Source organism: Polyodon spathula, chromosome 22 (genome assembly GCF_017654505.1).
Source record: "Polyodon spathula isolate WHYD16114869_AA chromosome 22, ASM1765450v1, whole genome shotgun sequence".
Classification (NCBI taxonomy): domain Eukaryota; kingdom Metazoa; phylum Chordata; class Actinopteri; order Acipenseriformes; family Polyodontidae; genus Polyodon; species Polyodon spathula.
In genome coordinates, this window is record NC_054555.1 from 26,281,356 (window position 1) to 26,294,551 (window position 13,196).

General features: G+C 39.4%; 3 protein-coding genes across 9 annotated transcripts in view; 2 read left to right on the plus strand and 1 right to left on the minus strand.

Moving 5' to 3' along the window:
* The first annotated feature begins 790 nt into the window (after positions 1–790).
* On the plus strand, positions 791–5,624 carry LOC121297382 (MORN repeat-containing protein 3-like). Its single transcript, XM_041223681.1, has 6 exons — positions 791–935; positions 1,360–1,519; positions 2,139–2,296; positions 2,504–2,663; positions 2,984–3,168; positions 4,412–5,624. The coding sequence occupies exons 2-6, from the start codon at positions 1,375–1,377 to the stop codon at positions 4,478–4,480; spliced, it is 717 nt and encodes a 238-aa protein (XP_041079615.1). The 5' UTR covers positions 791–935; positions 1,360–1,374; the 3' UTR covers positions 4,481–5,624.
* A 184-nt stretch (positions 5,625–5,808) lies between these two features.
* LOC121297383 (calcium release-activated calcium channel protein 1-like) lies at positions 5,809–11,444 on the minus strand. The gene is made up of 2 exons (XM_041223682.1): positions 11,018–11,444; positions 5,809–6,479 (listed from the first exon to the last, which is right to left on the minus strand). The coding sequence occupies exons 1-2, from the start codon at positions 11,129–11,131 to the stop codon at positions 5,898–5,900; spliced, it is 696 nt and encodes a 231-aa protein (XP_041079616.1). The 5' UTR covers positions 11,132–11,444; the 3' UTR covers positions 5,809–5,897.
* Positions 11,445–12,672: 1,228 nt separating this feature from the next.
* Positions 12,673–13,196, plus strand: part of LOC121296893 (lysine-specific demethylase 2B) — a 44,490-nt gene continuing 43,966 nt past the window's right edge. For 3 of the 7 annotated variants that reach the window (XM_041222791.1, XM_041222792.1, XM_041222794.1), the window contains exon 1: positions 12,674–12,752. In XM_041222791.1, coding sequence (XP_041078725.1) covers positions 12,699–12,752 — 54 coding nt within the window. In that variant the 5' untranslated portion in view covers positions 12,674–12,698. Of the gene's footprint in view, positions 12,753–12,772; positions 12,913–13,196 lie in introns of those variants that run through there. The other 4 variants (XM_041222798.1, XM_041222795.1, XM_041222797.1 and 1 more) reach the window with 3 other exon arrangements.

Below are 13,196 nucleotides of genomic sequence, written 5' to 3' on the forward strand. Positions count from 1 at the left end.
GTCTGGCTTGCTGAACAATGCCCTATATATATATATATATATATATATATATATATATATATATATATATATATATATATATATATATAGCTTTGTTTTAATCAATTTCTTGCGCGTTTGCAGGGCACTAGGTCACGAGCAATGCCTAATTTGCTTTTGTGGAAAGACATAATCAATCTATTCATCCAGGTTTGAAAACAGCACACTTTTAAAATATTGCTGGCTGCCAAGTGCCAACATTACCTTGTGTAAGTATTACTTTGGAATCCACAGCAGTGCATTCTCCGAATCTAATTAGCTGATGTTAAGCAGTAGTTGGCTAGCAGTTCCAGAAGTCACATGCATCAGGGCAGTTACAGCAGCGTGTATGACACTGTGCAAACAGCGTCACCATACAAGTAAAGGCAGTGTTTTCTGAATACTGGCTTAGGTGCATTGGAACCTTACAGACTACAAAGTGTCATCATTTTAGTGGTCATTATTACAACTCGTTTATCGAAGCTGTTTTATTCAAATGTTGCGGCCTTCAGCCAGCAAACTGCATTCTGTCTGTATGTATCACTGTTCATAAAGTTTATTCAAAAACCTGTGCTCTACCGAGGACGCACACATTCCATCTTTATACCTGCCTTAGTGGTAATAAATTGAATTGATAATATCCACCGCTTTTTAATTCCCTATTAACTACATTTAGGTGTATTTAAATACTGAGCTATGCCCCTTCTCTATTATTAGAGCCAAAATGGCGGTTACATTCCTCTCTTCCCACTGTGGTGCGTATGGTAAATGGGTTGCTATGGTTACAGATGTCGCTTTTGCGTGCTGTTGTCATCGGGGTGTGTTTGGTCAGGTTTGCACGATATTTTTTTCATCTTTTTGTTATTACCAACGCGAGGAGGGATTAACACAAAACTTTTAACAATTCAAATCACCAGGTACTGTTTTGCATTTAAACAAAGTGTTCGTGTTTGTTTTTTAATAATATTATTAATAACAGATGTCAACGCATGGCTGCACGATAGCAGGGCATTACTGATACATCTTCCAAGTCTAATGCTTTTTTTTTTTTTTTTTTTTGCAGTTTTGAGCTGAAAACAATTTCAAGTGACAAAATACGCATGCACAAAATTTACTATATTGGACTGTTTTATCCTAAAACTACAATGCTTATTTTCATTTAGTTATACATTGTACGTAAGCAATTTAATAAACCTATTAGTATTACGTTTATTTCAATGTATTTATTTCTATATTTAACATTTAATCGAATTTTGAGTTTAAAGAGACTTCCCTCAACAGGCTTGCTCTGTTGATCCCTACAAGCTGTTGACAGGATTTCTTTTTCTCTCTGCAATGAAGCTGCACCAGTGAGTCATGCCTCACTTAAAGACACCCAGGAAGCCCCGGCCTCTTTGGAAAGAATGGGACAGAAAGGCACAGAAATGTGGCGTGAGACATACTGTCTATTCAGTCAATGGGGATGAATACACAGGTGAATGGCTGGACAACAAGAAGCATGGTAAGTCTGCCAGTAACGTCCAAGCCAGGTCAAACAGAGGAGTATAAGCAGAATATCATATATATGCTGGTTTCATAATTGAGCTCCTTAGAACCAGAATAGCCAATCCCACATTGCAAATGACGAGATTCCAGCAGTATCCTGTTGAGAAAGCTGCAATCTATTTGCTCAGTCTTCGTCAGGGCTGTCTCTCTTACTGTGCAATGAGGATGAGGATGTTCTTTCTCGAGCAGGGAGTGTTGCATGTACAATACCAATTGGACTGTTCCTCTATGGTTTGCCAAAAACACTGGTAGTGCCAGGGCTGGTGTTGTGCACTGTGCAGTATAAAATTGAAAAACAAAGAATGATCATTTGCCTATAACACTGCAGCCACAAAGATAACATCAGTAAACACAGCAGACCATTCTGGTTGTGTTTCTGCTCAAATAAACAAGCATGCATCAAAATACTTAAGACTTGAATGTAAGTAATGGACCACTTTGAGTGCTACTACCACATCAGTCCACCCCAGTGTTGCCAAGCTGAATTTGCTGCAGTTTACCGTATGTAAGCATCATTTCATTCCAAATATATATGTGCTTGTCAGTTCAATAACTTTCTTTTTTTTTCCATCAAGGAAAGGGTACGCAGGTTTGGAAAAAAACTGGAGCCATTTATGATGGGGACTGGAAATGTGGAAATCGAAGTGGTTTTGGGACCTTCAGCTTACCTGACCCTGTAACTGGAGAGTATGTTAAAGTGTATTCAGGAGGTTGGAAAGATGACATGAAAGATGTAAGTTTAGGACAAAGCCACCAGACTAGCAGTACACGGGGGGGTGCCTATCAGTATGTTTCTATCAGTATGTAAGGGTAATTGTAGTAAATGAAACAGATCTGGAGGTTGTGTGTCTGCTCCTGTTAATTAAGATGTATTTGTAATTTGTCTCAGCTATATACAGCTTCAAGCTGAACTGCCTTTGATCCAGTTTTATTTTTGTAGGGGTTTGGAACTTACTTTTACTCTGAGACGGAGCATTATGAAGGAGAGTGGAAGAAAGACAAGAGAAGTGGCTGGGGCAGAATGTATTATGGAGATGGTGGCATCGCTGAAGGAGAATGGCTTAATGACAAACTTAATGGCCAGGGAATGTTTAGACTGGGTAAGGCACAGTCTAAACATTGCACAGTAAAACGATTTGTTTCTTGTGGTAGGCAGTATTCAATATACTGCTGGTACAGACATTTCATTACTTATGATTACAGTGGTTTACTCAAACATATTTAAACTAAAGTTTTAAAATAGATCTCCAAGTCTTACAGAAATACTAGAAATTGATACCGCCAGTGTTTGTTTTTCAAACACAATGTTCCCTTGAGAAGCTTGTTCTTCCAAGCAAAAAAAATATATATTTGAAAATGGAAAAACTCAAAACATAAAAGCATGATTGCCAACAAAATGTATTTATTGTCTTTTAAAAAGCCAATGAGAACAGGTATGAAGGCTCTTGGAAGAATGGGATGAAACATGGCCCTGGCAAGTTTGTCTACCTGGACAAGGGTCAGCTGTATGAAGCAGTGTGGGTAGAGAACATTGCAAAGTGTGGGAAAATGAGCGACTTTGGAAGAGAAGGGGCTCCAGCACCTCCAGTTTATCCAATCCCAAAGGTATGGGCAACATTTTAACAGTAGACAGATAGTTAATGTACTTGCAAGTTATAGGGAGAAGTATATTTAATAAGCTCCAGTTCAATAACCAGTCAGTTAATCAACACTTGTAGTTAAAGGCACTGTACCATCACTTGGTTGCAGTTGTTTATTCAACAGTGGTTGCTCCCTTGAGCATAGTTTTACTGTTCAGTAAGTACTCCTGGTTGCTCCAGTTCATTAATCAGTCAAGCAAAATTAATATTTAAACCATAAACAGCAGTACCACCACAACTGCTTATTTCCCTCACTGTTCACACACACACACCCCCATGCTTTGCAAATACATTACAGTCTATATAAAAATACTGTACGTAACAAGGAAACCTTTCTTGAAAAACAAAGCTATTCAAATTGTTGTCATCTTGATTCTAATTTAGCATGAGACGTGTAGAGTCTCCTGTTGGATTCATGAAGGAACTCCTTCTGTAGATTGCCAAGGGGGTTGAATGAGCCACTTACCTTCCAGAGCAGGAGTTAGATCAATAGGGAAAATAAAACTACACCAGACATAAAATAAAATTCTCTGGGAACATAAAAACAATGGCATCAGTCGGGGAACTCCAGTAACCTCAAGGGTGACAGCGCAGTCTTGTCGTGTTTATTGAGTTCATCTGTTCTCATCACGAGAATGCCTGGTCTCCCCCCCCCCCTCTCTTTTTCTTTTTTTTTTTTTTTTTTTTTTAAAGCAAAGTTTTAATAACAGGAAACAGAAAGAACTTTTTTGGAAGGAAGGCGTATGTCATTTGAACATTAGCAGAGAATGGTGTCCTTGACTTTTTTTACGCTTTGCCTTTTCACCTAATCAACGCAATGTAGTATACTGGTAGGTTAAGATAAATGACTTCTTGTTTTAATCGAGGAAGCCAAGGAGCAGCACAATTATTATTTTTTTAAACACAAAGGGAGAGGGGTTCTTTTTTTTAGAAATGCAGATACAATTGAAATGAATTACGTACTTAATTTGGATCTGTTTTCCCCACGGCGAGGAGTTCAGGGGAGTCCTGACTGATTTGTTTTTACGCGAGACAACTTCAATAGAGCACACCCCCAGCAAAAATGATAGTATCATGAGAATACAGTCAAACCAGCTTACAGCAACCTCAAAAAGTGGCCTTTATAGGTTATTAAATTATTCAAATACATTTATTTTTCTTTTGATGTGTGTTGCTGCTTAACTGGATTACATTATTTTCTTTCAAAGATACATCTGTTAGACCCTGAAGCGGTTTTAAAGGATGCTCGGTCAACGCTTCCAATTGAAGAGGACTGAATCTTTCTTTTCTTTTTTTGTTTTTTTTAACCAACTCAGCAGACCTACCTTCGCTAGAGAAGGCGACTTAAAAATGCACACCTTCAGCCTGTTCAGATTGCCTCCTGCTTCCCTTCCAGTAAACATGGTAACAAAAAGTAGGGTCATGCATTACATAATGAACTGTTCCTTATTCTTAACCATGTTTAACCAGGACTATTGTGGTATGATGTAAATACATACTCTGGAAAATATTTCTGGTACTTTCTATGACTGTGCAGCTTTAATACATGTTCAACCCTTGCAGTAATTAGCACATTTCCCTCCCTCAAGACAAACTTTTTCAAACCTCGTTTTTGTCTGGGATTTATACCACAGGGTGTATGGTTTGTGTTATAATCTATTTGCTCAATATTTACAAAAATGTCTAGATTAAATGAGGCTATTGAACCACAGAACTGATTATAAAGGTTATGGCTATCCCTCCTATTTTTCCTTACGTCATTCTTACAAGGAATACTACACCTAAACAAAACTAACACAGCAACAAAAAAAAAGGCCTATTATATTAAATGACAAGCATGATAGCAGTGAAAATGTGACAAAGATATGTATGTACAATACCAGACCTAAAAGTATCTTCAAAATCACGTTTCAGCACAACTGGATCAGTGTCTTGTAGAGCCGCTATCTCCCTGTGGCCAGAGATATACAGCCCCAGCCAGGAATGACAGTTAAAATGGATGTACTAGAATAGTGGGGGTTTATCCACGACAGTAGCAGAAGCTTGAACAAAAACAGGCTTGCAAGACATACAAAACAGACATTTAAATATCAGCCTTGTTTTGCTGCTTTCCTTTTGGCACGTTAGCAATAATTTAATGATGCAGTTGCAGTTACATCACACTCATACGTTACACTTTTTTTCGGTAAGAAAACATTTAAGACGACCCAAAATGTATTACAATGGTCAGCATTCCTGTTTTTTAAGAAAAGTGCGATTAAAACCTGCACAGCCACCCAGTGCACATGTTTAAATGTATGTCATGTTTTACACACCAAATAAACCTCAGCAGTATGATAAATGCTCAACATAACTTATTCCGTACTGGAGTGAAAAGCTTTGAAAACAACATTGTACACATTCAAACAATCCGACCGTTATGGAAATGCATGCAGTAATCACCACTGTTTTTGTTCTTCTTGCTGATTTCAAAAGATAAAAAAAAAAAACAATAATTCAAAATCAATTAAAAACAGCTGCAAAAAAAAAAAAATACAGTAGTTTTCTTTTATTCTATCAAATAAAATTGGATTCTTTTTTTTTTTAATATATAAACAAAAGAGCCTGTCCATGCATGAAGAACAATTCTTATTAGATGAAAGTCTTCACAATGGCTCATAAACAATTACAGCATTTATGTTTTTTTTTTTTTTTTTATGGATAATGACTGCTGGGAGACTGCATTGCCGCATCCTCTGTTTGGCCTCTGTGGTCAAGCTGATTCTGCAGTCTTGCGAAGTTTGAAAGCTCCTCCAGTTCTTGGAACTGCCTGTCTGTTTTGTGACTGACAAGCGATCTGTAAAAATGCACTGCGAACACAATGAAAACTAATCCAAATGGCACCATGATTGTAGTGGAGGCAATAGCGGCTGCTTCTCCAGGGGTGATTTTACTACTGGTGCTGTTGGGAGAGAGGTCGACTGGGTGCTTCTTTACTGGGAGAAACTTGACCCAGCACAGCAGAACCACTTCAGCTAGGAACAGCAAGGTTCCGATGACGGTGGAGAAGGCCCACGCCAGCTCGATGTGCATGTGCATGCGCTCGTGGGGAGACTCCTTCACAGAGTTTAGGTTGTGCACATTGCTGACGGCCTCGATGTTTGGAAGAATGCAGGTGCTTATCATGAGAGCGAAGAGGTGTACTGCGACCAGCACCGTGGTGCAAGCACTAAAAGCGATCAGCAGGCCAGGGGGGTATTCATGGGAGGGTTCAAGTTGAACTTCTACCATAGCCACCTACAGGATTCAAGAAAAAGACAACTTGTAAAATTATTAATAAGAAACCACACCTTGGTATATGTTATAAGCAAATAATCACGTGAACCAGTGAATATATAAAAAGTGGAAACGCCAGAGATCACATTACTCTCCTGTTATATTCACATTCTTTCTTTGCATTAAGAGAGCATTCTATGATGTTACAGCCAAAATATATTACATGTAAATCCCACAGGTTGTGCACCTCACTATACCCCCAGATTATGAAACACTCTATAAATAAAGAACGTCCTTAGCGACTTTCATCCGAATTGGTCAAGTAGTTCTCTACATGCAGCTCTGCGGCAGGGCATACAAACATTATGATTGACAGGTATGTCCCCCCCCAATAGTCCTGTCAATGTTTATTCTGCTGGGTTCTCAATTTGAATTGAATATGAATGTTATTGTTAGACTTTATGCTGGAAGACTTTAGTAGTAGTAGTCATAGTATTGTTTCTGTTTGATAGAAGACTGGCAGCCCTATATTCGGCTAATAATGGATACAACAGGGTGGAGCTGATCGACTAAGTGGTGGGTACTGGATATAACTGACAAACAAAACTGAACGACAAACCGAAAAAAAAAAGTTTTCAAGATAAACTGGAAAGTCAGCATAAAATGCCAGTGCTTGACAGTTCCTGAATATTGAATGCACATGCCCCAGTAGTAGTGCTACCTGTAGGGAGCACTATTATTTCCATTACTCTACAGGATCTCAAATCCATTGCATTTCTTTATTTTACATTTTCATGACATTTTTATGCAACTGTTTTGTCTTCAAAGTGAAACCAAGAATCCAGATCTATGTTTAGTTTACCAGCTGAATTAAAAAAAAAAAAGAAAAAGAAAACAGGCACCTACTGTTCCTGGCACTGTATTGTGACCTTGCGCTGGTTTACTGGTTGTAGATTGTGAAAAACAGTCTAAATCTGCCGTACTGGACAAAGCAAATGACTACACAATAGTCCTTTATAAATAACACTTTGCTGCAGGAAGCTATTTGCTCATTTTTTTTTTTTATCACTCGTGAAACAAACTGATAGAAAACAAGGATTCCAGGAAGCAGCAACATCGAGTGCAGTTGCAAGTTGAAACAAGTCCTCACATATTTGCAAACCAAGGCATAGTATAATGTACAGTTTAGCATTCATACTATCAGCGACCATTTCCTTCAGGGGTTTTACGATGACCATTCCCGGATGTAACAAATTAACAGAGTTATATTTGAGTTGAATTATTAAACTAAGGTCACTTTGGGACCCACCGCTGATGGTGCAATTGGCAGACTAAAATCGCAGGCAAGTTGACCGCAGCACATTATCTTTTTCTCATGTTTTGGCTGAAAGTAGTATGAGCTATGAAGAAAATGCAGTTCTGTTCCAGCAGAGCAATAGTATTTGGTATATAAACAAGAGAAAGGGGTGCATGCCAAGAGATTTTACAGATGAATGTTTGGCGATACAAGTTAATTGTTCCACAAATATACCACACACACACACACACACAGTCCGTCACACTCAAGAAAGAGTACCGATGACTAAACTGGCCTGCGTGTTTTATTTACAGAATGTACTGTAATTGTGCAGCCCTCTGTTCCAATTTTATAATGAAGAAATTCTTCAACCTTGCACAGTGATGGATAACCCTTCCAATTTCAAAAAAGCATTTAATTGGAAACTAATGAGAAGGAGATTAGTTTTATGTTAAGATTTATTGCCAAATTTAGTTTAAAAGAAAGCTTGTAAAGACCTCATACAAGCCGTGCTGGCAAAGCCCTAACAATAACAATGCTGCAGGTGTGCTAAATGAACAACAAGAAATATATATAACATATTCTAGTGTTGCAGATGAGTAAGAATGCCTAGAATGTACCAATGGAAACTGAACTATAAAAGCAGACACCAGTGTATTTGCTGATTTTTCGTCATATCCCAGCATAGTCTGTGCTGTCATCAGAACCGACTGTACATACACTCTGGTGTTATTTATTCTAGATTTAACAGTGTTTGTTTATAATTAAAATCATTTTGGCTGTTAGTAAAGAGAGTGCAGATGATTTGTCTCTCAGCCTTTTAATTCTATTATTTATGATTACTTTATAAATTCACGTTGTGGGTTTGTGAATCTGTTTGGTCTCAACCACTAGATCGATATGGCAATTATTTTTCAATCATCCCACCCAGCCAATGAAGGTTGATTAGGGCAAGACTTCTTTGGGAGCTGTTTTGAAGTTGTCAAGATGTAGCCTTTATTTTTTCTTAATGGACAGCATGCAGAAGAGGACATCACAATAACTTGGTTTCTGTTGCCCTTCTGTAAATACACTAATTTTGCTCAAGGTAGAGCAATAAAACATGCATGTGTAGTATTTACAGATGTGGCAAGGGGCACACATCTCTGCAGGGGATGAAAAGAGCAAGAGGCAGCTTCAGTGTTGGACACCCAGGTGAGGATCTAGCCATGTATCAGTAGAATACAAACATATCAGAGACAAACAGAGCAACATTTTCTAAATTCCTTTTTGTTTTTTGGTTTTTTTTTTGCTTTCTGGGCTATTAGAGCTCGACAAAATACAGCTTTTTACAGCTTCCTACAGACAGAAGCAGAAAGCCAAACTATATAACAGTAGTAAACAAACAGTCACCCAGGAGTTATGCTGTTGTGTAAATGGACCACTTGCTACATGTGAGACACTGCCACTTTAAGGCAGATAACAGGCACACTGCTGCATTACTGCAACTGCAGGGAAAAAATACACAGGAAGGTAGACCTACATGTTTAATACCACAAAATGTGAGCATAAAAGATGCACGGAGGAGTAGATTAAACCCCTGTTATCATTTTGGCATTTTACAATTCTGTCGCAAAGCATCAAATAAAGACAAGACATTCTCAGCACTGGTGAAAGACCTAAACAGAACTGATGGCTTGGACTGTTGTTACTGCAAGAGCTCATCTAATACCAATGAAGTATGCAGGAGATATGACTGTGTGCATTTAAATTGTGTTTTGAAAGGGCGATGTGCAAAATGCAGAAGAGAGATACTGAAGGATTCCAAGGAGATCAGAGATCTTGAGTCTTATGGGTTTCATGCGGATTTCATTGTGTGAGAAAGTATAGCAAGCATCCCTCTGAAACAGCAAGCTGCACAGCCCATCCGTTAATAATAATATTAAAATAAAAAGCTGCACCTCGCTAGCTGAACTGCTGGGATTTTAGAACAGGTGCCTCTGCACTTCACCGCCACTAAAATGTGAAAACTCTGAAGCCAATAAATATTTGGAGCTCAAATAGAGCTCTGCATGTTGCTTGCAACAGTTCTGTACGTCTACATTCTAATTCTCTTGATTCTGCGCAATGTTCCTGTTTCCAGTCTTGCGAGGCCATGTGGCAGCTGTCAGGGTTTTTTCAATTTGCACATGCAAAGTTTCATCAAATGTTGGCAACCGGCTCCCTGCATTTTAAACAGTAACCATTTGGAACACATTTACAGTAGGTGCAATAGTTTAAATATCTATAAACTGGATCAAATTCAGGTGAACAATGGGGGTACATATTCTGGAGCGATCTAGGCAGCTTTTAAGAGCAATGAAATCAGTGTTATTTTTTAATCACAAAAAAGTTGAAATTCTACTGAAGAGATCAAACAGATAATGCATGTGCTCTCATTACATCTGTTTCCGGTTGATATGCATGCACCATGTGATTTCAATGGCTTCTTTGTTACAGCCAAGCCCTTCACAGAACAACATTGCTCTCCATAACCCCAGAACCCATACTTCCCAGTGTCAACCATCAGAACCCTTGTTGAACGCATGCACGTTGATGCCTGTTTAGCGGATGTCATGGTAAGACCGCCAGAAGGAAATTAAAAGAGATCACCAGATCAAAGGGAATGCTTTGGCGGGCCTAATATATGGAACGTGTGTCAGTACAGGAGCTAAGAAAAACTGCAAATAATCTTAACATATGTTTCCAAATGAAACTGTGCCCCCCACACTAGCACAGCACTACACTTAGCTTCAACATGCCTAATTAAATACTGCATTAAACTTGTTTTATTAATCTAAATATCCGCTGTATATTGCCCTGGCGTTTGCTGCATAACTGTGCCGTGTCTAAAGGATAAGGTTTTATGACGTTCTTGTTTAAATAACTTTCTGCAAAGGTCGGACCAAACGCATTACAATGTTTACATTATCTGACTTAGTATCTTACAGAATCTGACACGGCACGGCTTAAATAAATAAACAGGAGTTCAATGCATTAAAGAAATAATCAGCAATTGGTTTGATTTTTTCGTCTTTCATACAATCCTACAAGTAAAACATGTAAGGTTCCTGTTAAATACAGCAGAATTTAGCATTGTACTTTTACGTTCAGGGACAGTATGCTACTGCTACATATTTGTAAATGACGAAAGCTCTTGCCTGTCGCTTTAAACGTGTAACTCACCCTACTTGTCACTCAGGAATCCTGTCCTAAAATATTGTTAGTCTCCTGCACTACTCACCATTGCGAAACCCGAGAGAAGAGCCGACGTCCTGCTTGAGGCTTTGAGCTTGGCTCTGCTCAAATAGAGCTTCCTCCAGGACAGAGTCTGCAACGAGTGCTCGTCGAGACTCATTGAGCGTGGTGGGGTGAGGACTGCCGCTGCTCGCTTGAACAAGATCCGCTCGAATTATAAACAGGTCCTCCCTTCGGAAGAGCTGACCTGCTCGCCTTGCCGATCCGGACTCATGAGCCTGTGCAACGCAAAATCCTGGACCGACGACAGCACAGCTGCTAGTGCGGCGTCAAGTGAGCTTGCAACGAAATACCGTGTGCGCTCCAGTGGGAACTTCTCGCTGTCTTTCACACACCCCCTTTACGCAGGAAACTGCACCCTGTGATACCCACAAGCCTATGCGATGTATCGGTAACAGTACACTGCGCCTCGTGTGAGACTGTCACTTCGTCAGGATTTCACTCTCGGAACTTGGAGGTGTTTGGTGTGTGTGCTCGCTAGTGAATAGAAAATACCATTGGCTGTTGCAGCAAAGCGTGTTCAACAAGATTAGATTTAGATTTGCATATGCCCGCCCTATAATATCACAGAGGGCATCTGCTTTTCTGCAAGATCGACCTGTCTAAAGGTAGAAATAACTAATGAGAACACGTATCCCTTTAATCATGAACTGGGATAATAAACACCAGATGCAGTGGTCGTTACTGTATTATCATGTGGACCTTTGATTTACTATCATTGGTTAATATAATCAACGTCGAAGAGGTATAATCATGCTTGTGTCCGCTGCTCTCAAATTACTGAGTCTGTTCATCTAAATAGAGGAGGTAGATTTAAATAGATCTAAGGCCAAACCTCTATTTTTTTTTTTTTGCATTGAAGCAGCTCCCACAGTTACTGATCTCATATTTAAACAGGGGGTGCAGAGTGTGTAGATTCGTGTTAAACGCCGGTGTCGAGCCCAGGTGCAGGTGTCTTATTGGTAGGTCATGTGAGGGGAATCACAATGCAAGCTGCCCAGACGAGGATAAGCGCAGTGTTACATACTGTCACCAACACTTATATGAGAGGGCTGCTGTGGGTTTGCTGCTCAAGCACCTTTCTTTACCTGAAGGCTAAGACGCTGTTTTCAGGAGCTGCTTTCTTAATGCTGTTTGTTTGGTACTCTGAAGTAAGACTCACCAGCATTGCTGCACACCTCACAGTACCGCGCTATATCAAAAGCAATGCTACATGCACACGCAACAATACGTTTGACAATAATACGCGCTTTTTTAAAAAAAAAAAAAAAATACAATTTTGTGAATTAGCCTCCCCTCCCTTAAAAAAACAAAACAAAAAAGAAAACCACAGAGATATGAGCCTTAGACATTGTGTAATACAGAGCACCCGTTCATCCATCCCCTGCTTATTTTTGAGAGGCGTGTGTGTAATGAGATTTCAGAAAGCCACACACACACATCTGCACATACATGCGTACATAATACCTGTCAAAAATATAAATCTGCTGCAGCGGGTGCGTGCATGCTTATTGCACACTCGTGGCCAGCTTATTAAAAAAAAAAAAGGCGAGACTTTTTTTAATTGCAGTCGAGTCTGAACACCTCGAAATGACTGTGGCGCGGTTGGGAACTTTGTTTCAAAGGAACGTGGGGGTGTCGCACCGCGCCTGAAGTTCTGAATAAAGATGACGCATGACGTTCTCAGCAATGTTTTGATTCTCTCCATCGTGACGTCACCGGTAATACTATACAAAAATGGTTCCTACGTAGTTTGGCATCGGAAGGCAAAGTGTTTTCAAACTTTAAATGGTACAGTTTCGACAAAATGAAGGGCTAAATTGGTAAAACTGGCGAAAGCTCCAAAAAATGGAGGCGCATGCAGAATGTGGACGCAGACTGGTGTGTAGTTTTACCCTATCGTTTTTATAGCTGGACAGAAAGCTACTGCGAGTAAAATAAATCCATTTAAAGCCTTTTAATATCGGAAACATTCTTTTTAATGGAGCTTATGTTTTTTAAACGAAGACCGGAAGGAGTATTTGTTGCTCAACGATACGCATATTTATCAGCCATTTCAGAGGATCTGTGTAGGGCATTTTTGCAATGTTACACGGCATTTAAATAGCATCTGCCGAGGCACTTCTTTATTTGAACGGTGAAATGCATGCCTGCTTTTAAACTGG